The 23,467-nt window shown below is 44.5% G+C and overlaps 1 protein-coding gene across 4 annotated transcripts; it reads left to right on the top strand.

The window, feature by feature from the left end:
- The first annotated feature begins 305 nt into the window (after window positions 1–305).
- tmcc1a (transmembrane and coiled-coil domain family 1a) lies at window positions 306–21,594 on the top strand. 4 transcript variants are annotated; one of them, XM_088437928.1, is made up of 8 exons: window positions 306–417; window positions 4,468–4,523; window positions 5,594–5,928; window positions 7,585–7,611; window positions 16,700–16,936; window positions 17,896–18,596; window positions 19,312–19,447; window positions 20,123–21,594. In XM_088437928.1, exons 3-8 carry the CDS (start codon window positions 5,692–5,694, stop codon window positions 20,435–20,437), a joined length of 1,653 nt encoding a protein of 550 aa, XP_088294054.1. In that variant the 5' UTR covers window positions 306–417; window positions 4,468–4,523; window positions 5,594–5,691; the 3' UTR covers window positions 20,438–21,594. The 4 variants fall into 4 exon arrangements, with proteins under 4 accessions (XP_088294054.1, XP_088294036.1, XP_088294046.1 ...); XM_088437910.1 differs by having other exon boundaries at window positions 307–417; window positions 4,604–5,928; XM_088437920.1 differs by lacking the exon at window positions 7,585–7,611 and having other exon boundaries at window positions 309–417; window positions 4,604–5,928.
- Window positions 21,595–23,467: the final 1,873 nt, after the last annotated feature.

Raw genomic sequence — 23,467 nt, 5'->3', positions numbered from 1 at the left:
TCCGCCCTTCCACTTATCTTCAGCCCCATTCATGAGCAAAACAAGATCAAGCTGCAGACTGCTGTCCCCTGACAGTAGGCAGAAAGTGACGCAATGAAGAGAAATATTGATATTGTTTTATCTGTAAACGAATTTGTGTCCTTATCTAGTTTAGTACTTGTCTTAGATAGGTTCACGTCTTCGCACTTTTTCAACAAGTAACTTGTGCAAATGCCCGCCTGAAGACCACTTCGTCGAGGGCTATGTCTACAGAGTGGGACGTCGAACTGAGCAAACGATCTCTGTTGACGTTGGCGTGTTGACGTCATCGTCAAGCGGGCGGGGCGTAGCCGGGAGCGGACAGCGGTCGCACGCGCGCAGAACTGGGGCACCGCTAGTCAAGCAAGTCCGGTTCCGACCGCTACCTTCGCCAGCCATGTAAGTGTCAGCTTCAACGTGCTTTCGGGGCTCTTTAGTGCAGAAAAATGCGCTTTGTAAGCGGAAACACGAGCGCGCATCGCCGCCGTTGCCACTTGACTGGACTTGGCACGCGAACGGTACCGTCAACCTGCTGACAGCTTCCACACGCACGCGCCGTTCTTTGAGTCCCTTTGCACGACCCACACCGTTACGAGTTTTGCTTCCCAGGCCGGCGATTGCCCCCACCCCCCTATTTTTTCTTTGAATAAATATTTTTTACGAATCGAAAGATAGTCGAAGATAGATTTTTTTTTTTTTTTTAATGATGGGGCATCTGCTCTGATACACGTCGTGCATGTTGACAGATGTCAGGTACACGCGCAGACAACACTGGTCCAGCACACCCTTGTAAGCATTTATATAATGCCCGGATGGATGGCTGCTAATAAGAATCATCATAATAACAATAAAGAGATCACAAAGGGGTCACATCAGATCATGTACTTTTGAAGCAGATGGACACAAATGGCATTTGGACAAAATATATGCTCTTATCTGAAATATGATTAACTTACTGCACATATAAGTTAAGTCCTTGCTAGATGTACCAAATTGCTTATCCTTTATTAATGTGTGCCAGATTCTCAAGTAGAGTTTTGCTAAAGGTGACTGCATGCTTGGAATGATGGTGGAACGGATGAGATTGAACTCAAGACCAAACGTCACAGAATTTTCTGAATGTAAACGAGCTGATGCTTGGAAGTGAAGCCCTCTTGAACGGGCCTCGCAGCGACTGTCACTCTGTCATTCCAATTTGACGCCGGTCACAAGAGCACATTGTCTGGCGTATGAGCGAGTCCCGCATTTGTCCAAACGAAGGTGAAATTCCTCTCTAGAAGCTGCTGTTTCTCATGGTAACAAGTTGCCTGCTTTTCTGGCTTCTGGACCCTTTTTGAGTCGCAATTAGGCAGCGCTCACACGCGCGCCTCTACGTTATTTGTATTGGACCTTGGAGGCATATGTACTGTACTTACTGTTAATAGAGGGGTTTGACCTTTGTGCTGAAGTATTAACTTATCCCAGAATTCTGTACGGTTGATAATTGTGTGGAGCTACTTGGCATTTTCATTGCTCATGCGGTATTCAACAAGGTACAAATAATATTAGTTTACATGACCACCAAGTTGTAGCAATGGAGAAGTAAACAGGGACTCTAGACAAGTAGGCGAGTGTGCACTTAATTACGTTAAGTCCATAGGTGTGATTGGGTGCATGAGTGGTTGTTCGTCTCTGTGTGCCCCGCGATTGGCTGGCAACCTGTTCAAGATGTCCTCCACCTACTGCCCGAAGAAAGATGCGATAGGCACCAGCAAGTCAGCGACCCTAGTGAGGATAAGCGGCTGTAGAAAATGGATGGATAGTTAAAATATTAGTTATTGTTATCATTAATTAATATGAGTTAAAATATTTTAACAGCCTTTTTAATAAATTGTTAAAATAGTAAAGACACATTCTGCACATATGTGTGTGTATTATACATACAAATGTGTGTGTGTGTGTATATATATATATATATATATATATATATATATATATATATATATATATATATATATATATATATATATATATTTTTTTTTTTTTTTTTTAGAGCTTTTTAATTAGCTACAGTATGATAGGAAAGCACTATAACATTTTATCCCCATTTTTCCATTTGTGGGTGTCCCAAAACATTTGTCAACATAAAGTTGATACCAAGTTTTATTTTAGTTCATTTTGCTCTGAATGTTAATCAATATTTGTAATTTTTGTGGTCGGGCTCTTGAGGTGAGGGTCTGTCAACTTAGAAGCTCCTTAATTTGACTTACTTTGCACAGCACAAGTGCTTTTGTTCCTTACATGCGAGCCGGATCCCCGAAATGAAATTTAGCTGCCATTGCAAACATTTCTAAACACACCTGCAATGTAGTCGCTGTGTGGTGCGTTTGCATGCGAGCGTGTTGCTGTAAAGTCCAGCGCCACCTTTTGTCATCTGGGCCTCACGGTGGCCGCTCAGCTCACAATAGGACATTGTGCCCGACTCGGTCCGGGAACTACCTTCCATTCAGCCATTCAGTCGCGCGCGCTCCGCTCCAGCGGGCTCGACCCGACGGGGCCGGGTGAAATGTACGCCGGACCGCTGAGCTCCGACCCCCTCTCTCACTCCTGTCGGTTTTGTCTCCCTTGCCAAAATCAAGTGGCATCGCTTATCGCGCTTTTTACAGCATGCTGAGTCATCCCCACAATTTACACACACACGCGCACATGGTACAATAGCAATTGTTCCCGTTTCCTGCCAATTCTGTCTGGACGCGGCTGCTGAACCAGATTAAGTTTTCGTTTATGTTGGTTCACACTTGGCTGTGCACAAATCGCCTCGGACCGGAATAGGGATCGAAGTAGACCGAAAAAAGCGATCGCAGAATCACCATTTTTGGATTGGAATCACAAGCCCTAAAATCACATACTTGTTGCATTTTGACAACAACTGCAAGTGTTTCTACACCACATTTCCTTCAAGAACCTGAAAATATTCAAGCTGGGCTATATGGCTCATAAAACTCACAAATTTGTTCAGTCAATTTAGGTGAGTACGATTTTAATCGAAGAATAAACCTGACAAGCGAACATTTTTCAAGTGGTTGATTTATTAATACGTATCCTTTGGAAAATATTCAGATAAAAAAAATCACTGATTTAGAATCAGTTTTAACAATATTTTTAGCTTGTGCAAAAAAATGCTATTAACAGCTTGCTGGTTTAAAGGAGTAGTACATTTATTTTCAGCAGTAAAATGTTTATGTTTTGATGCTCCAGAGCCACTGTCAGGCAAACCAAATTGACGATTGAAATGAGAACTTTGTTGACTCAGCCATGTTGGTTCAAAAAGATTTTATTCTGATCACATGCTGACGTCTAAGGTTAAGTTCACATTGCAGCCTGAAGTGACCAAATTCCTTTTTTTTTTCTGACCTGTATCCGATTTTTCATTGGCTTTGTCAACGACGCCGCTCTGATATTTTCAAATTTGATCCTGACCACTTCCGTGTGTCATCATGAATTCGATCCTTATCCTTTTATCATGAAACTTCAGTCTGAACGGCCAGCAACAAACGTCACAATTCTACACTCAAAAAAACAGGAGCAGGTTGGAAAAACCAAACCAATAGCAGACAGGGAGACAACTAAATGGAGGGAGAGTGAGGTGTGTTTTTGTCTCACTGTCTCTCTCCAATTCACTCGTTCGGAGCGAGCGAGTGAGACGTTGCTGGCACCGCACAAAATGCTATGGCCAAAAACCTCACCGAATATTCTGGCTCCAGTATGACAGCCATTTCCACCTCTGTAAACACTAACGTTAAGCACGCCCACTGTATGTGACATCCCGGCGCCCTACAGTTTCAGGTCATTTATAGCTCACATTTAAGTCACTTACAGGTCATATTTATTTAGTAATGTGAACAACCTCACAAAAAATCTGAAAAAAAAATCATAATTGCTGTAAGCATGAATCCCTGTAGAGTGTGAACGTAATCTTGAAGAAGTATCTAAAAAAAAAAATGGCTCACCGTCCACTCTCTGCCTACCTTCTTTTCAAAAGTGTCCCACATAATCATTACCTATGCATGTGTATACTCAAATTGCCTCTCCCTTCGTTCCTGAGACCGGAGAACCAAACTCAGTTTGATAGCTCGCCACCTAGCGTGAGCGCAGTCTGACAAACCTGAGCAGAAGGTCAAGCCGCGGTTGTCAACAGTGCCCACTTGTTGTTTGCAGCACCACAGTAGCGTCAGTCAGTGATGGCGCCGGCCGGAGGGGGGGGCGGGCCCGGCCGGGGCCGTCTGTGAGGTGATGGCTCTTCCACCAATACGGTAGCTTGCTGGTTTTAGCTCCAATCTTGGGACGCCATTGTCACCGCCACAAGGATATGACTGGTGGAACACGTTTCCATAGATATATTCCGCAGACTGATGATCTGAGTATTTTGAGGTCAGTGAACGTCTCTCTAATGCATCTGCTGTCTTGCAGGTGGTGGACAAGAATGAGAGTTTCCAGGTCATGACGTTGTGACATTTGGGCTGATGGTAGGTGTTCTTTGACGTATTTTGCCTCATGTATCATCGCCCTGCTGCATTATGACTTATCATTGTATCTGCTTCCACAGTGTCCAGTCACATCATTCCAAATTCAACATATTCTAAAAACGCATGCTTCGGATGTGATTATTTCCTCCTATTTTTCATCTGGCCATTATTCTGACATGCATCTACTTCCACATTATCCACCATACTCATATCATTCCGCCTTTCTCATTCCAAAAACTTGTGCAGAAAGGCATCCCGCAATGCTTTGCTCAACTATCGTCAAGCAATTTCTCGATATTTATCGTATTTAAAAAGCAAAATAACACAAAATATTTCTTAAACACTTAATTCTAACGTGTGGAACCGATGAACGCCTGTCAGAAGATCTATCCCGATGATAACAAGTAGTTTTTTTAGTGTTAGGGTTATAATAATATAATATGTTTACATTTGGGCCTGATTGTGATGTAGTAGGGTCACATATGCAGCCAGCTGTTGGGCACTTGGTGAGCATATGCGCACCAATCAGCTAAGTCAATCAGTGACGGTTATTATTCCCTGACAGCAAATTCTTGCTAATGATTTTCACTATTCCATAAATGCCCGAAACGGTCCTCATTCATTTCCATTCCGCTTCGTTCCATCTCATTCCACATCATTCCACATCCATACGTTTTCATTCAGCTCATTTCTCTAGACAGTGCAAATGTCTGGTTTGCTTTTGGGGCACTGGTGTTTCAGGCAAAGTAAACAGTCTGCCAACAGAAATGTGAATGACCTGGCATATTTTCTGAGTTTTATTGGACTCCGTTTGACAGGTTGTCATTTTTGGCAACCTGCCAAAACCTGCCACGAATGCCAACAACATTCATCCTTTCCTAAGCCCTCTCCTCTCTGTGCAGCGGTCTCCCTTTTTTTGAACTCCCAACATGATCTCCACCGAGATATCTGATATATTCATCATTGTCTTCTCACCTTCAACTTTGCCGATTTTTGCTGGCTGCGCACGTGATAGCGAGGCTTTATGCCACTGTTGGGTCGGACTCCCGTTCCCTTGACGTCCTCTGTAGTTTCAGCAGGCGGCCCCTCCCGCTGCGCCTCCTTGGACTCCTCGGGGCCCCGCTTCCCCGAGCCGGAGCGATCCGCCGCCCCCTCGGATCCCGCCGCGATGAGGCGCGGGACCAACCCGCAGAGCCGGCGCAGTCGGGGCTCGGGATCTGGGAGCGGAGACCGCGACCCGCTCCTGAAAGGCAGCCCCCGGGCCCCGCATCGCCGCTACACTCACGATCCGCAGCAGCACGTCAGCCGCCCGCGCTCCTCCTCTACCGTCGACGCGGCGCCCAGCAGCCCGGGGGGTGACGCCACGCTGTCCTCAGGCTACCAGTCGACGGATGAGACCGACAGGGTGAGTGGCTCGTCGGCGCGGTCGTCGCAAAGCTTCTCCACCGCCAAAAAAAGGCAATCGAGAAGGAGTGACCTTGGCCTGCATGTCCTACAGCGGAGATGTGTTGAAGGGGCCACATCATGTTGGAAAAAAAAGGCCATTTGACAATTACATTACTCATAATATAGTTCTCAAAGCATAAATACAAGTTGTGCTGTCAAGAGATAAGAAAAAATGAGTGATTAACGTCTGACATTATTCGGTCTAAATATTCTTATGTGAAAATTACTGTGATTAAAAATAGAGGTTGTTTATAGATACATTGTATTATTGTCACAGATCAAAAGATTGATACACAACAATATAAAAATGACTTTGTTCAATAATTTTAATTGACACTTTAACATATGCAACTGTGACTGAGACGAGGCCCAATTGCTGGCTGAAACGTTTAGTTTCAACCCTCAGCAGGAGTAGTGCTGTTTTCTTTTGCCAATTGCCTGATAATTACAAAGTTATATTTGAATAAAACATAATCCCTCCTGTCTGTCACACACTTGCTCATAACTCAAATTTAATTTGGCAAAAAGCTTTGCAATGGCATGCTACATCCTTGTGACTGTAGTTAGCCGTCACACTTGGGTGCTTTGCGTTGATGTGGCAGGCTGAACTCGAGCTGCTTCTTTAGTAAGCAAACTCCTTCCTACCGAGAATGCATATTACTCAAGCTTGATCAAACTTGGCATCAGGACTTTTTTTTAAGTTAAATTTACCATTCTTCCGTCCGACAACCCTCACATCTTCCATTTTTACGTTTTTCCTTCTAGTCTTGAATTTGCCCTCCCAACCACAGCAGCAGGCTATCAGTTTATGGCAAACAAATTGAAAGCCAATCAGTATCCAGGGTGTGAATGACCTTTGTTGTCCAACTGCCAACACAAGCACACGAAACCCGATGCAATAAAATTGATCTTATCAGCATACAGAAAGTATAATTAAAGAGTTGAAATCTGATTAAAGCAATTCAAAAAATAATGCTTTAACGAAGACTGTAATCAATCACAATCTGTTTGTCAGACACATCTAAAAAAAGCATGGTCCCATATCCTAACCAAACAACACAGGCTTGGAAGTAAACAACAACGTAATCACATTCTCTTTTGCTTTGTAGGTTGTTTTTTTTCAATACAAACATCGCTTGCATTAAACTAACCAAATAAGTACGGCACAAAGGTTCAAACAGCAAACCGACACTGAGTGAAAGAAACTCATTTTTGCATTTTTCGCAAATGGCAGGCATAGGCGGATAGACGCCTCATGCTGTTCACGTGACAACTGTGAGATCAAGCAGCCACCAGAGGACGCTGTTTAATCAGTTGCGTCAGCCCCAACTTATTCGTGTGCTGGATGCTTGGTGTTTGAACCTCGGCGCTTTTTCATTCATTCATTCTTCTGAAGCTTTCTGAAGTCATGAACCAAAAGCAAGAAGCTTCATTTTGCTTCTTCCACTCTCCTGTAAATGGCCCATTCATCATAATCGCTTTCATCCACATCCTGTTGGGCTTTTTAAATCTCTTGTTGAAGACTATGTATTTCCAACTCGTCTGTCGTCCACCTCTTTTTGGGCTTCTTCCATGTTGGTGGACCATTAATCACCATCTCTCTTTTCTTTTCCAGCCGCATCTTTTTGACCTTTGCGTTCATGTAAGTGACCCATTCCTTTCCATCTTTTCTTTTTCCCGTATCTTTTTGGGCTGCTTACCTCTCCCTTTCACTTTCTATCTTTGCCCCCATGAAACATGCGGCATTCAGTCCAAGCCCCATTCCCCCCAAGACGGTGCTACCACAGCACAGGATCAGTTATAACAAACAATACAAATACAATATAAAACAATACAACAATCTTTTATACGTTTATTTCTTCGTTAAAATGTTAAAGATATTGGTGCTCCTGTGTTAATGTTCCAAATCAATTTTCATTTGTTTTTATGTTTCAGCATCAAATGGTTTAGTTTGTCAATAACTTTCTAGTTTAAATTGGGAGTGACTTTTATTTCAGGCTATTTGATGCACTTTTTTTTTTCAGATACAGGCTAACCTGTATAAACTCTATAAAAAGTAGTTTATATTTGTTGAAAGTGGATTTACGTTGCTTCCTCATTTGTTAATGTTACAAAGGAAACAATTAGATATAATTAACAATTCTTGTACAAAATAAAACATCACTTATTTATCGTCACAGCAGCGAGTGTGTGGGGGGCAAAGTTTTATTTTTCTCGGGACGCCTTTGTAAAAAAAAATATTTAGAAGCACCGCTATAGCAACAGGGAAGGTGCTCCGGTGATAATTTTGTGTCTCCATTTGCACTTTTGGATCTATCAAAGAGATAAAGATTGTCATCAGGACCGCACTTAGCATTCTTTGTCTTTCTCAACAATTTTCAACTCCCCCCTCCCACGCTCTGCTTTCCTTTTTCTCCCCTGCGGTGACATGAGGGAGGTATTACAGGCAGGCGGTCAAGTCATTCAGCTGCTGCGTCGTCCTCCTGCCCTCGTCTCTCAGGGTCAGGGTCGGCTTTGTGGGTGACAGCTGTCTTCTTGTCGCGGGCCGCGTTTCAACGTGTGTGCGTGTCAATGACACACGTGTTAAATATCCTGTGTGTGTGACACAACATTTGTGCACGTGGGAGTGGGAGCAAATGGGCCTCTGTCCTTTTCCTAGGCGGTGTCCACCTGAAATGATTGGACAGGAGGGCAGTGTACTCGTATATGCTTTAGTGTGTTAGTGGCACTACATTAAGTGTGGCTTGGAGGTTCTGAGCTGTTTTGAGAAAGGATGGTGCAGCACTTGAGTCTTTGTGGACAACCTTCTAAGGTAAGATCGTGTTTGTTGACATGGAATCTTGCGCAAATGCAGGTTATGCTGAGCCACAAACTGGCAGCTTCTACCATCGGCTGGAACGCAGAAAACGTGTCTTTGGTGAAATGGAAGCCCATGATAAGAGCCTTTAAAAAAAACAAATGATCGACCCCGAAATTGTGTCGTTGAGCTTGCAGTTTTGGTCTCTGTGGCGAGGATTAAGAAGGGACCAGGTGCTCCTCCTTGAAGAGGAAACACCGGTATAAGCCAGACTTACATGGGTCAAACCATTAATAGAGAAGATAGAAGAATGTTAAAGGTCCCGTTTTTGGTATGTGCGGAATCGGTCTCTTGCCGGGGAGTCCCAACTCCGATCCCATCTTGGCGACCGAGGCCGACTTTGAACAGGGTGGTGTGCCGGCACGCTAGCCTGCTTGCGTGAGGAAGTCACGTGAAGAACTGGGCTGGCGGCGCACCGGGCAAGTTGGAAATGCGAGCTGTGAGCTCACGTTCGACCCGCTCTAGTCATCCAGCGCTAGGAATAGATCGCGACCCAGCGTGGGCTCTGCTTAATTTTTCAGTGACTCGTACTGTCATGTGGCCAAGTCGTCAGAATAAAGAAGACATCTGAATGATTTCCCCTTTGACCTTACCGCTGATTGTTTTCACTAAGAACTTCATCAGATTCATTGCAAGCTTTGTGTGTGTTACTGTGTGTGCGCGCGCATGCACACACGTGTGTGTATGTGGGAGGGGCATGTTGAAGTTGAGTGCCGAGTCATGCACGCGTGTGCCGTATATGATGTCAGCGGCGAGTGACTCGCGCTCATCCGTTGTGTTGTTTTTTTTGGGGGCCTTCAGTCAGTTGGTTCTCTTACACATGCCGTTGTTTTCACAGCCGCTATCACATTTTGCCTCATGAGGATAATATGCTCTGCTTTGACCCACATGTCGCCGCCCTCAACCAGGAAAATCCTATTCAGCAATGATAATAGCTGTGGCAATAGCATATAGAGAGAAGCATATGGATGATATGCTCTTACATTGGGTGGCTCAAGTTCACTAACCTGTTGCGCAGATTTAAAATTCTGCAGTCGCAGTTTTTTATTTATGTGGTAGGATGAACTTGATCAGCTTCTGTGGTAAGCAAACTCCACACACATTGCCAAAGGTGGCGTCTGGGTGTTTTTTAAAGCTACGTTTACCATTTATCAGACCAATGACAGCCTTGTGGTCTTCAATTTTCATGTCTTCCTTCTGCTCCTGTACTCTTTCCGCCCACCCATAGCAGAAGGCTACCAGGTTACGCCAAACACAATGACGGCAAAGCCTCTCTGACATATTTGAAAAGGAGGCTTTTCTTTATCAGGCTTTGACCGCCGGGCCAAATAAAAGCCCCTCCCCTACTTGCATGGAGTTTTCTACAATGGTCTTATGCTCCCTTGCTCATTCGCTCAGCCTTCTCAGCAACAATTCTCTGTGGACCCTTTTTTTTTTTTCACATTCATTCTTTGGGTCGCCGTGTCTTTCTGAGGATTTTCATCTGGCTCCAAAAGACATTCGGTGATGAAGCATGGTGTCCTCACCGGAGACCCTCAGTTCTCCTCTCCAGCGATGCAAGCTGTGTGTGATGCTTTTTCAAGCATCCAGCTTCTCATCATATTGATTTGACTTGACCTTTGACTTTTTGACTTTGGTGGGCTGGGCTGAGTGCCTCTTGCACTCTTAGCTCAGTCCACTTCAAGTCATGGCTGATAGAATTCTATCCCAAAGCAATGCTGGCTTCTTGTTTGGAGTTAAGTGAAAGCTTTTGAGTCAAGTGAGCAATGAAGTGGATCGAAAGTGAGGAAGTGCCAAGTGGTTACCCGCCGTTGCGACCCCATTGTAATGCCACGTGCGCGCTTGTTTCTTCTCGCCATGGAGGTCATCCTCAGCCTGGTAACTCCTGACGCCTGTCAGCCGCCGATCCCCACCACTGTGAGTCTTTTGACTTTTCATCGTCTTCATCATCCAACTTGAAGCTCCTCAGCTTCTTTCTCATTTCAGTCATTTTAGGCACAATATTGCCTGCTACAAATAATTCAACAATCATTTCAACTTGGCGATGTAAATTGCATGTGTGTTTGTTAGTGACTTGCCCTCTTATCCAGCTTTACATGGGATTACGTAAATTTCCATATTTACTGAATGGGATTGATTGTTAGCCCTTTGGGGGGGTGTTAATGCTTCTTAACTTACATGTTGGAGCACAGCCTTAATTAAACTCAAACCATGGAACTCAAACCATGCAACTCGGGGAAAACAAGATCAAATGCAAAGTGGCTTGGCAATGTGTTTTCAAATTTGCATTTTTCTTCCTTTGAAAAGATTCATGATGTCTAAAAACACCTTTATGATCTCAAATGAGGCAATTATGGCTGAACAATTTTAGAAAGATTTATTTGCTTTCTTTCTGTCAGAATGTACAGCAACAGTAAGTAAGTAGTATGTCTATTCATCCATTCTCTTAGCTGCTTATCCTCAATAAGGTCACTGGCGTGCCGGTGCCTATGTCAGCTGTCTTTGGGTACAAGGCAGGGCGTACCCTGAATTTGTTGCCAGCCAATTGCAGGGCACACAGAGACCAACGACCATTTACTTTCACAAACACACTTGAGGGAAATTTGGAGTGTGCAATACACTGACCATGCATGTTTTTGGAAACTTGTGAGGAAACCCATGCAGGCACGGGGAGAACACGCAAACTCCACATAGGTCGGCTGGAGCCGGAATGTAACCCACGACCTCTGCCCCTGGGGCGGGCATGCATCAGTCTACCCCCCGTGCTGCCCTAGTAATAAATGACTTGTAAAACTCCAGTCCTGGAGGGCCGATATCCTGCATGTTTTTGATGCTTCTCTCTCAAACACACCCGATTGGAATGATTATGATCATTTTCAAGATCGTGTTGAGCTTGCTAATGAGCTAATCATTTGAATCAGGTGTGTTGGGGCAAGAAACCTGGAAAACATGCAGGATGCTGGCCCTCCAGGACTGGAGTCATTTTAGATTTAGAGTCATTTTGAGAAGCGCTATTAAGAGATTAAAACATTGAATTGGAAATGGATCAATAACTATTACTAATTGAGCTAATGCCGAGAAAAACCCTGTTTTTTTTAACATTTATTTTATTGTGGCAGATTAAAAGAATGCTATACAACAAACAACATAACGGTGGCCTTTGATGAGTCTCCAGCTGCGATGTCAAACTCATTAGAGCTTGCGGGCTTGCGCATAGAGGAAAATCTATTCCAAGTGGGCTGGACCAATAAATTCATAGTACTGTATATATTTATATAACTTTCAGTGCCATGGATGAGAATTCTTGGGTTTTAAAATAGTAATAACTATAATAAATAAAAAACATTCTCGTCAAATGCGTTTTTTTATGGAGGATAGCTCACAGCCATGACTAATGCTTACCTAATATAAGCCAATTGAACACTGTAGTGATAACTGTGACCATTGGATGGCGGTGTTTTCACACTTACAACACAGATATTACCTACATGCAATTCAAAGCAAGGAATGGAAATCAATCTTTCATATGATATAGACATACTGTAGCACACAATATTCTGTTGGCCTTAAAAGATTAGTGAAAATGCTAAATATACTGGCCCTCAACAACAACTTCAGATTTATTATTCTTTTTTCATACTGTCCAAAGTACAAGCACAACATCACCATTAATCGCAGGCCATTAAAAATACTATTAATCATGAAACATTTCAACGTTTCCATACATTGAAAACAATCTGCTTTTTTTTTTTTTTTTTACTTTGCATTACAAAATCATCTCACGGCCGGAATAAACACATTCGCGGGCCGGTTTTGGCCCGCGGGCTATATGTTTGACACCCGTGCTCAACAGTCTGTTTTGCTTGCGATTTCTGTACTCTCCTCTTATCATGTCGGTGAATTACAAAAGCAATTGGAACTTCTCGGCACATGCGCTGGCCCATTGCAAAGCGTCGTGCCACTTTGTCCTTCTTGATGGCGATAGCGGCACTTGAGCGTAAGTGCCCGTCCGCGTTCTCCCTCTCGGAAAAGCCGAGTGACGTGTGAGCTGCTCTAACAAGCTTTACTGGGATCACAGGCTGTTGCGCAACCTGGCCCTGGATCAAGCGGACCCAGTTTGGGTTGTCTTGAAGTGAAACCAGCCACAGGGCAAGAGAATAGATTTATGTGCTGTAATCCCCCCGCCGACATTCTTTCAACCCCTGGCCCATTTTGTCAGCGAGATATCCGGGTCTGCTTTGGAAGATTCCTTCCTTCATGCGTTTGCGTAAGAGCCAGCCCTGCGCCCAAGTGTCGCAAGATAACGGGAAGCACCTGAATGGCCGCTCGATTGGCTGACAAGTGACGGCGTTTTGGGGTCAGCGCCGCCTTTCTTATCAATGCGCCTTGTACCTCGATCTCCAGCTGGCCAGCTCAAAGGCTTGGAGTGACTCGTCCTTTGCCCTCCTTATCTGGACGAGAACGTCAGACAAGAGGGCGTACATAACAGAAAAGTGTACTGGAAAAAGTACCGAGAAGGACGGTAGTCCTGGAAATCGTCGTGAAATGAGAAACCGTATTATTTGAAATAAAATTTCTGCTAAACCGTCATTCTATAACAGAAGTTGAACACTAATTATATGTACTGCAAGTGATTTGTGTGACTTTTTTTTCAGCCGATTAGATTTGCCAGCTAAAAGCTCCCAGACACTTGTCCAATTTGGCAGGCAACCCTTTAAGAAAGCATGTGTACAAAGTCCGACTGGTTTTTCTTGTCTTCCTGTTTGTGTTTTTTTTGTTTTCCATTGGTTGGCACGACAGGCTCTGATTGGCTATGACTTGATTTGGGCTCAAAGCTCATGCCTCACTGCCAGTCTTACTACATCAGTGGCTGACTTCATCTTGCGATTCACCTTTGCTTCGAGATGGAATTATATGACCAAATAGTGCGCCAGATGGAAGGGAGGTGAAAGAAATGAAAATGGAAGTGCAGAAGAGGAAATTAAGAGGAAGTAGCCAATGAGAAAGGGAATCAAAAGGAGAAGTTATCTTGGAGAGGTGGCTGCGGCGGTGTATGCGTTTGAGAAGATTCCTGATGGGATTCAAGGGGCAAATGGACAGTTTGCGGTGTCACACACACGAGAATACGATGTGCCTGCCTCAAGGCTTTGAGAACAAGAACAAATCTGAATAAAGCACGTCTTTGGTGTCATAATTCTTTTGTTTGGAAGAACGCATTTCCCCAAAGACTTTGAAGTTGGATGACTGTGGTGAGGGGTCAGGGCCAGCAAGGCCTTCCGTTCCTTCAAGCGCTCACCTGGTGTTCAATCCAGTCGAGTACATTTTGACTTGATTTTCAGAGCACAAGTTTTATAGAACCACAAGAAATTTGCTTTTTCATCTTTTAGAACGATTTACTTATAACATGATGAATGAAGGGTGTTCATCTTTTGTTTATGCGTAGTGCGAATTTTTGCAGGTTGGAATAAAATGGCTGTTTTTGGTAAACACTTAGGCCTCCTATACTATTGTATTTGAATGCTGGGGTTTAATTTTGCTACTTGGGGAGCTCTATAATTTTGGAGAGGTAAACAAAGTACTGTTTCACACCATTCTTGTTTTATTGCCCGATTTGGCTTGTTAGTTGCGTAATCAGTCTTAATTATGCCCACATTTCTTTCAACTATAAAGGCAAAAGGTGCGTGTTTCTGTGGAACCTGTGTGAAAGTGGTAGAACCACAGTTTTCAGGAATGAACAGCACCACATTTTCTTCACTGTCAGCGTTGACCCCAAGTGTTACGTAAAGGTGAAATCTCCTCAGGCGTTGTTTGATGGACAGGATGACGTCATCCTTCGGACTGTGGGGGCGGGACCGGAAGTGATGGCAGCGTCTCACTCCGCTGGCTTTGAGTGTCACAAGTTTCACAACTACTGTAGACTACGGAGTTGCCTGCAGCGGCAGCCGCTCCTGTGCCAAGCGCAGGCCGGCAGGCGGGCAGATCGGCACTCCCGGACTGACGGTTGCCGACGTCGTAAGCAAATGCGACCGTCTTGCCCTTGCTTTTATCCGAAATGCACTGGGAACAGCTCCTGCGTTTGGGCAACGGGAAGGTGAGCGCCGATGTGTGGATGCAAGCGCGTGCCACACTTTTAGAAAAAAGAAAAAAAATAGCTGACGGGAGTCTTTAGTTCTCTGTCAAGTGTCACCTGACCCGATGCGGCGGATTAGGGAGTCCGATTCATTTTTAAAGCACAAATAAAGTACACGCTTTGTGCAACACACAGAGGAATATTGAATTTGATAACGGTTAAAAAAAAACAATATTTAGTAAGGCATTTTGTTAGAAATTTGTTTTGAACTTGAAATGCGAGGGCGAACGATCATCACCTGCTCCACTTTAACAGACTTTCTCTCAAAATGGTTTCTTGATGACAAATTGATCGTCTTATCTGTTCCAGTGACAATTAGTGACAAGCAGAACTAGGAAATTGCTCATTCTTCCGATAAAAGTGCAGTATCTGATGCCACCCTTTGTAAGTGCTTTTTTGTAACCGCAGAGACGAAAACCTCTTTGAAGTTATTTCAAAGAATGGTATATTGTAAAGTTATCGGCGCCGTACCGACACTTTGTATCGGCCCCATCTCGAATAAGAATTGATTTCAGTCTTCGGTTCCAAACTTAACTGGTTCTGTTATCCCGTTTGTAACTTAAAAAGGGTCCTGTTTCTTTTTTAAGTGAATGACAATGCAATGAATCCGTTCCAGCCTAAAAAAAATAAGTTGTACTTAGGTTATCAGGTTAACACACAAGATAATAAAGAAATGAGACACAAAGAAGCCTGATCGAGAAATGGGAACAATGGGGAATTCCAACTCAAGTGTTTCTTCCTTGCATCCCTTTTCATTGTTGAATTTTGTCTTACCAATGCAGACAAACTTGTCTTTCTGTATTGGTAAAAGAAATGGGCTGTCATTTTGTCTTTTAAAAGAACAGTTGTATACAAATTGAATCGTTTCTATAAATATTTGTATTGACCGGCTCAGGCAGTCAGTCACCAGCGAGCACTTTCCAGTTGTCAAACGCCAAAGATGGCGTAGCGGTGCCGATTTGGCCCTCTGTCTGCTTACACCAAGGGAAGCACCCTTTTTTTTTCTTTGGTAAAATCCAGAGGCAAACCACCAACCAAAAATTTTAAAATGTGAAATGCTGTATCCTATATTAACAATATCAAGTCATTCTAATCAAATTCTTATCAACAAAAATCAAATAAACACCGTTTACCCTTTAAGATCTTGTCAGTACAGTGCTGCCGCCTATTTGCAAAGAGTATTGACTACGCTGCAACACACAACTCTCACAGTCCACAATGGCAAAAAAAATGACAGAAATTGGATAATTTCCCATAACACACCTGACTATCTTGCAGAACATTACTCTGCCACGGCACAGTGATAAAAAACAACAAAAATGATCTACTCTAATCCCCTCAAGTCACTGTGTAGTCCTAAACAGAATTTAGGGAGCCAAGGATGACTAAGAATTAAGAGTGGTGGCTGCAATATTGGGAATATGGACGAGCGTCATGTTTGCTGCCTAGCGGAGAACTCGAGCATCTTTGGAAGCTAACATTGATGCTAACTATGAAAGCCAAAAGTGGTCCTCCCTCAAGCTTCAAAAAACATCATGGCTCCTCATGTAATTTTGCAAAAGTTGAAATGGCCAAGAAAAAACCCTGCATGAGACCTATAAAGTTTGACCGCATGTGGCCCTCACAACTTCTCACTTTAGATGACTATTTGCAGAAAAGCAGAAGCTACTTCTCAGTCCGTCAGCAAATAACCAAACTTTACAACGACCCTTGCTTTTTTTTTTTCACGCTTTGCTCTCTCAGGTCGAGCGGTCCGAGGTGAGCGGCTTGGTTCCGACTCCTCCCGCGGTGGACTCGGCGCCGGAGGACGCCGCTCCGGATCCTCAGCGCACCAAACAAGCCGTCGCCCAACTGCAACAAAAGATCCTCAAACTCACAGAGCAGATCAAAATCGAGCAGACGGCCAGAGACGACAATGTGGCCGAGTACCTCAAGCTGGCAAATAATGCCGACAAGCAGCAAAGTGCTCGCATCAAGCAGGTATTTACCACCAGCACATTTCACCTCTTGGTGTTTTGGATATACACTATTCTCAAATATAGTCATGTATTTCACTTAATAGGAAAAACCTCAAGTCAACATAATTATGTCACCTATACTCTTCAAAGTCATTCTTCAAAGGTTGGTTGGCAACGCTAGGCGCTAAGCTAGCTGGCTTCACAGCAGCACAGACTTCCATACATCATATGTAACTAAATAGGTCTGAACATTTGGGAAGAAACAACCCAAAAAAAGTGCACCCATACTGTTAGAAATTCTCTTGACATATTCTTGGCAACGTTTGTCGCTAAGCTAGCTTGCGCCAGCAGCTCGAATTTCCTTATATACTGTTAGTAAGTTTGTGGGCAAGAGCAGCAGCCATGAGCTGTGTGAAACAAATCCTCTCCTCTGTGATGACAAATAACTTTCAAATCAAGTAGCTCTCTCACCAAAGGCGAGCAAGAAGTCACTAAGCGTGCAAATCGCTAATGTTGGAAGGACCTAAAAGGATTGTGCTTTGTGTACTGTAATCTTTTCAAAGAACTGTTTTAGGTTGGAGAGCCAACAGCTACAAAGTATTTGGCTTACAATTATTACACATTTAACCATAAATTACAATGAAAACCACAATAGCAAGTTAGCATACACATTATCAGCGGAACATGCTAACTATCTAGGTCAAAAGCAAAGGAAACATTTAATAAAGTAGTGCAATAGGTTTTGCCTTACTTTTGAGAATGTTTTGAAAGGACTGCCTCACTCACAAAACTTATGTCGTTTTATTTTTAGAGGAATAACGTTCTGATGGCGTGATTGTAGTCTCCGCCATGTTTGTTAATGTTGCTATGCGTTGAGATGATTGCACTCAACCTTGATTGGTTATGAGAAAAATGACGATCCTATTTTTTCCTCGAATCGTTTCCGCCCTGTTTGAAAGCCGACGTGTTTTCTGTCGTCAGGTGTTTGAGAAAAAGAACCAGAAGTCAGCGCAGAGCATCCAGCAGCTGCAAAGGAAGCTAGATCACTACCACCGCAAGCTGCGGGAGGCCGAGCACAATGGCGTCCCGCGCCAGCCCAAGGACGTCCTTCGGGACATGCAGCAAGGCTTGAAGGACGTGGGCGCCAAAGTGACGGGCTTCAGTGAAGGCGTGGTGGACAGCGTTAAGGGAGGCTTGTCCAGCTTCTCGCAAGCCACGCACTCGGCTGCCGGCGCCGTGGCCTCCAAGCCGCGGGAGATCGCCTCGCTCATCCGCAACAAGTTCGGCAGCGCCGACAACATCGCGTCCCTCAAAGACTCGCCGGACGAGCCCTCGGGGGAGGAAAACGTCACGGCGCCGGCACGTTCGCCGGGCCTCGCCGGCCACCGCCTGCTGTCCAGTCCCAAATATGGCAGCGAGGACGACTGCTCCAGCGCCACCTCTGGCTCGGCGGGGGGCAACAGCGCGACGGCGGCGCCCGGCGGTCCCCCCGGCGGGCCTCCCAGCTCCAAGGGCAACACGTTGGAGAGGGCCCACGCCTCGGGCTTGGACCCGCTGCTGCAGGAGCTCCGGGAACTGAGGGAGAGCCAGGCTGGACTGGAGGCGGGTCTGGATGCCCTGAAGGCCCATTATCAACGTGACTATACACTGCTGGTGCAGGCGCTGCAGGAGGAGCGCTTCAGGTATATCTATATCCATCCATTCATCAATACATACTTCCAATCATTAGCCGTATCTGTTCATATCCTCTCTCCCCTCTATTGTTAATTCTACCCATTGTTTTTATTTCATTAATAAAGTCTCACTCTCAAACTTGATGTCCAAGAATGCTTGGCTGTCCAAGTCCCGTCAACAAGATCAGCTGTCATTAAAAAGTTGATTTCATAATTTTGTTAACCCTTAAAGGGTTATGTATAGCTTGTGCGAGGAAAAAATGCGCTCCAATGAATTGTACCTAAAACATGTTTAAAAGCAACAATACCTGAATGACTTCAAGCAGATGTATTGTACTTGAAAGTTAAAGTGAACTTTGCTAAACTGCCAGGTTTATAAAATGATAATACAATAAACTACTGTAACATTATTCAGTTTTAACATCTCCTTCAAGTACCACTAGAGGGCGCCTCTAGTTATAGGCTTTCCCCAGTTAGGACAGTCAGGCCACTCGAGTTGGTTTCTCTTTGTACTTGGATCTTTTGCAAAATAAGTCCACATCACTGCAGTTGATAATAGCCATTGGTCCTTTGTATCATACAGGGCCTCTGATTGGACTGTCATATCAGCAGATGTCTTAGCATGTCCTCCTCTTGTCCACACTTAAAGTCAGGCAGCTGCTGTAGTGTGTGCTTCCTTAAGCTGCTTACGCTCCAATGCGCATGTGTGGGGGTGTGTGTTCAGGTGCGAACGCTTGGAGGAGCAGCTGAACGACCTGACAGAACTTCACCAGAACGAGATCCTGAACCTGAAGCAAGAGCTGGCCAGCATGGAGGAGAAGATCGCCTACCAGTCGTACGAGAGAGCGCGAGATATCCAGGTTGGCCTTGTCCGTTGGTTTCACGTGCTTTGCTTGGCCTGGTCTTCTGGTCTTGTCTGGGACGGGGTGAGGTGGCGCTGACAGAAGTGCGGCACTGTGACGTGTGCATGTTGACAAAGAGGAAAGCTGAATCCCGCAATCTTTCCAATAGGTCTGGCACCTTTAGAGTTGCTCTGCTGCTTTTCAGCGTCTCTTTTCCTTGCCAGTAGGGGTTGCTCAATATCTGCATGTTTTAAGAAAAGACAACACTGGTAGAACCTGTAGGTGTTAGCAGCTTTTGTTAACCGAGGTTTTGTCATATTTTCATTAAAAGAATCAGGCAGACCGAACCAATGTCTGAATCCATCCGTGTTCACAAACAGAGGCATTAAGATGAGATTTATTCAGTGTTAAGAATTCCTCAAGCGCACCAGTTTGTATTGTTAACTTACCTGTGTTATCTTATTTTGAAATAGCTGCTTTGAATCTGGAAGGCCACGCTGTATTTCCTGTTTATGTTCTCTGCTCGTGATTTAGCTTTTAGCGCTGTTTGCATTAGCCAAGGCTGTTAGAAGAAGGGCTATGCAACACAACAGTTATTCTACACAGCGGACATTTTACACATCCAGACTTTTTTTTGCCCCCTGATCAAATGTGAGCATTTTTGGTGACCTGGTTGTGATTGTGTTTGCGCAGGAAGCGCTGGAGGCGTGTCAGACACGGATTTCCAAGATGGAGCTCCAACAGCAGCAGCAGCAGGTGGTGCAGTTGGAGGGTCTGGAAAACGCCACGGCCAGGACGCTGCTGGGCAAACTCATTAACGTGCTGCTGGCCCTGATGGCCGTCCTCCTGGTCTTCGTGTCCACCGTGGCCAACTGCGTGGCGCCGCTGATGAAGACGCGCTCCCGCTCCCTCTCCACCGTCGTCCTCGTCGCCCTCGCCGTCATCCTGTGGAGGAACTGGGACGCGCTGTCAGGTTACGCTCAGCGAGCCCTGCAGCCGCCGGGGTGACGTCCGACGGAGGAAAGCCGCCGAAAGCCCATCGCCACCGTCCCGCAAGGACGGCTTCAGGCTCAGCCCAGCTCGTTCGTAAAATACGGCTCGAGCTCGACTCAAGAGATGAAGCAGCAGAGTCCAGAAAGGACCGGACTTGTTTATGTCAAAGCAACTCTTGTTTGCGTAACACAGTGTTGTACTCTTGTTTTTTTTAATGGGTTTTAATTAATAGCATCTTTTGTAATTAAGCTAATTTTATTCAGTACCGTGTAGCATGACATTCTGCCCGCGGCAGAAGTTGAGTGGGCTCACCTCAAATGTGCGGCGAATAGTCTTGGAAAATGCTGCCACTGGCCGTCTTCAACCAGAACCTCAAGTTTTTTTTTTGTTTTGTTTTTTTGCAGTGGTGAGATGCGCTCCGAAAGGACCTTTTGAGTGTCCGACCTTCTTGTGTGCTTCCACGCCATTTCCAATGGCAAACTTGATGCACTTTGATTTTGCTTTTGAAGTGAAGTGGACCTCAAGGCAGACTTGTTGGTTGGGATCCAAACCTAGATCTCAAGCTTGTGCTGCGTTTTTCTGTCAAATTTAGACGAATGAGATGTGAGCCACGAGTATTGTTCTATGCGTGACAAAAGTCCACTGTCCCAGTAAGAGCAATTTAGCGGTGAAACTGGTGCCAGGCTGAATGGAGATGGCCCTCTCGGGAGGCTATTTGGCTACTTTAGAGCAGCTCCTCTCCTGCATCTCATCTCTGCTTGTTCCACGGTGCCAAATCAGAGTGGAGGCCTGCCACCAATGGCCACACTCGATTTGATGGTGATGGGATGAGGCCATTTTAAAATTTGACAAATCGGACGCGTGACAGTGGCCAGCTGCACTTTTCATAGTCTGACCACCCTGAATTCTCCGCGCGCAACCCGATGGATTTTAAGCTGCACTTTAGCCCTCGATTCGAGGTTGACTATGGTCAAGGGAGTCGCTCGGATGGGGATGATGGCAAAGCTCCATTTAGCTTCCAGAAATGTAGTAGGAAATACTGTATTTCCTTTGGAGCGAATTAGGAGCTAGCTGTTATTTGACCTTGATGATGGTTGGGGGATAAACCACTCTAGTGCCTTCTGAAATCTGCTTTTCCCAGTGTTGAAGTAATAAAAATGCATTCCCAGCTACTCGCCTTTGTTTTTTTTGGAGACATTGTCTTTTATGATATGTGACTGCGCTCAAAAGTGAGTGGGGAAAGATGCTCGGTTCCAGGTTATAGCACAAATGCTGATCTAATAGTCTATGGGCAACGTCAAACGGCTAGATATGTTGCCAAAGTTAATTTATACGGATTTATATCCAGGTGAAGAGTAACAAACTACGTACTATATGTGTCATATCAGACAACATGAGTTTAAAACCACTTAACTGTGAAGTAGACGTTCTCAAATTGTGTGCGTGTGTGTGTGTGTGTGGGGGGGGGGGGGGTGACGCAGGGGGGTAATTGCACATCCACGACACTAGGTGGTGCAATGGTGTTAATGTCAAAAGTGCGTGGAAGATGCAAACTTTAAATTGCTGTCAAGTTTTTTTTGTCTAAATCATAATGTATAATGATTGTTGTTAAGAAAAAATAAGCACAATGTTGTGTACCTTTTTCTTCATGTTAAAATGAAGATGATGCGCTCGTGGTTATGTTCAGATCAATTTACATAGATCAATTGATCAAAAATGTTTAAGGATTGACATTTTCAGGCAATTTGATGCATTTTTAAGTTGTTATTTCTGTCTCAGACTAACTTGTATAACCCCTGTAAAAGTAAATTTAATATTTAAGTTTATTTATATTGTCTTTTTTCTTTTGTTAACGTTAAAAAAATTGTACAATTTTGAATATACTCGTCCATTTTCTTTCTAGATAACGATCTTATTTATGGTCACCGCTGCGAGTGAAGGGGGTGGCTTTGCAAAAATAGAGAAACACTCGTTAATCGAAACAATGTTTTATTCTGTGGGGACACGCCTCCTTCCAAGCGTCGAAAATTGTCATCACGCGGCCACCAGATGGCACTGTTAAGCCTTTATTACTTCTCACGGTCTTCTCTGGATGCGGGCGTGGAAAGTTGAGGGCAGCTGAATCCGTGTGATGCGAGTGCTCTCATCGGAAAAGGGTGGGGGGTGGGGGTCCTGGTGTGGGGTGCTTATCACGAAGGAAACAGGTTGGCGTGGAAGGCCCCTTTTGTGTCCAGCTGCTGACAGCTCTTCTGACCCAATGTGCACTTGAAGCTCTTCAGGTTGCCGCGCAGCCATATGGGAAACGATCTGCTCTGTGTTTTGCGCTGAATTCATTTGCATCAACCGTGCAGGCTCTTAACATTTCTTCTAGGATAAATCTTGTGCGCTACAATTGAAAGCGCGAATTTCCATTCTAATGCGCGAGCATATGCGCTCGCCATCCAGAGATGACAACTCTGAGTGGGAGCGCATGAATATTTAGGAGTCGTGAGACCAACTAGAGAGTGTTAACAAGTTGAAATGGGGAGCGCTCGTGTGGCCATCGGTTTACACTTTAATTGGAAGCGAAAGCAGCGTGGTGACGGCGACCTCGTGACCTACCGTCATCTTCAAAAATGAGCCAAGTGGGCACAACTTTCTGCCTGTGATGATCAAGTGATTTTCACACTAATTGCATCATTTCAATCTGGGGCGTGATCAAAAGAACATGTCACTTGCTTGCAATAATTCCAATTCCGAGGTCAGAGCAAATATGCGTGCAAAGACAGAAAATAACGGAAACCAATTGGAACGAAAGTATCAGCTTGTTTTATGTGATTAAGCAGATATTTATATCATTTCAACGAATCGGTCTGAAAATTATTTTTCACGAACACTTTGTTCATCCTTGGCAGTGACACCATAGCGTGAGCCGTAGCCGCCAGTTACGACGCCAATCTTAGTAAATAGACTATCATTTTCATAACGCTTTTCTAGGTACTTAAAGCGCCTTACACTCACTACTTTTTTACCTGCTGATGACGCAACATCACTAGCAACTGGAAG

The sequence above is a fragment of the Hippichthys cyanospilos genome, chromosome 2, assembly GCF_059441005.1.
Source record: "Hippichthys cyanospilos isolate Australia breed blue-spotted pipefish chromosome 2, RoL_Hcya_1.0, whole genome shotgun sequence".
NCBI lineage: Eukaryota > Metazoa > Chordata > Actinopteri > Syngnathiformes > Syngnathidae > Hippichthys > Hippichthys cyanospilos.
This window is presented reverse-complemented; position numbering and strand designations above follow the sequence as displayed.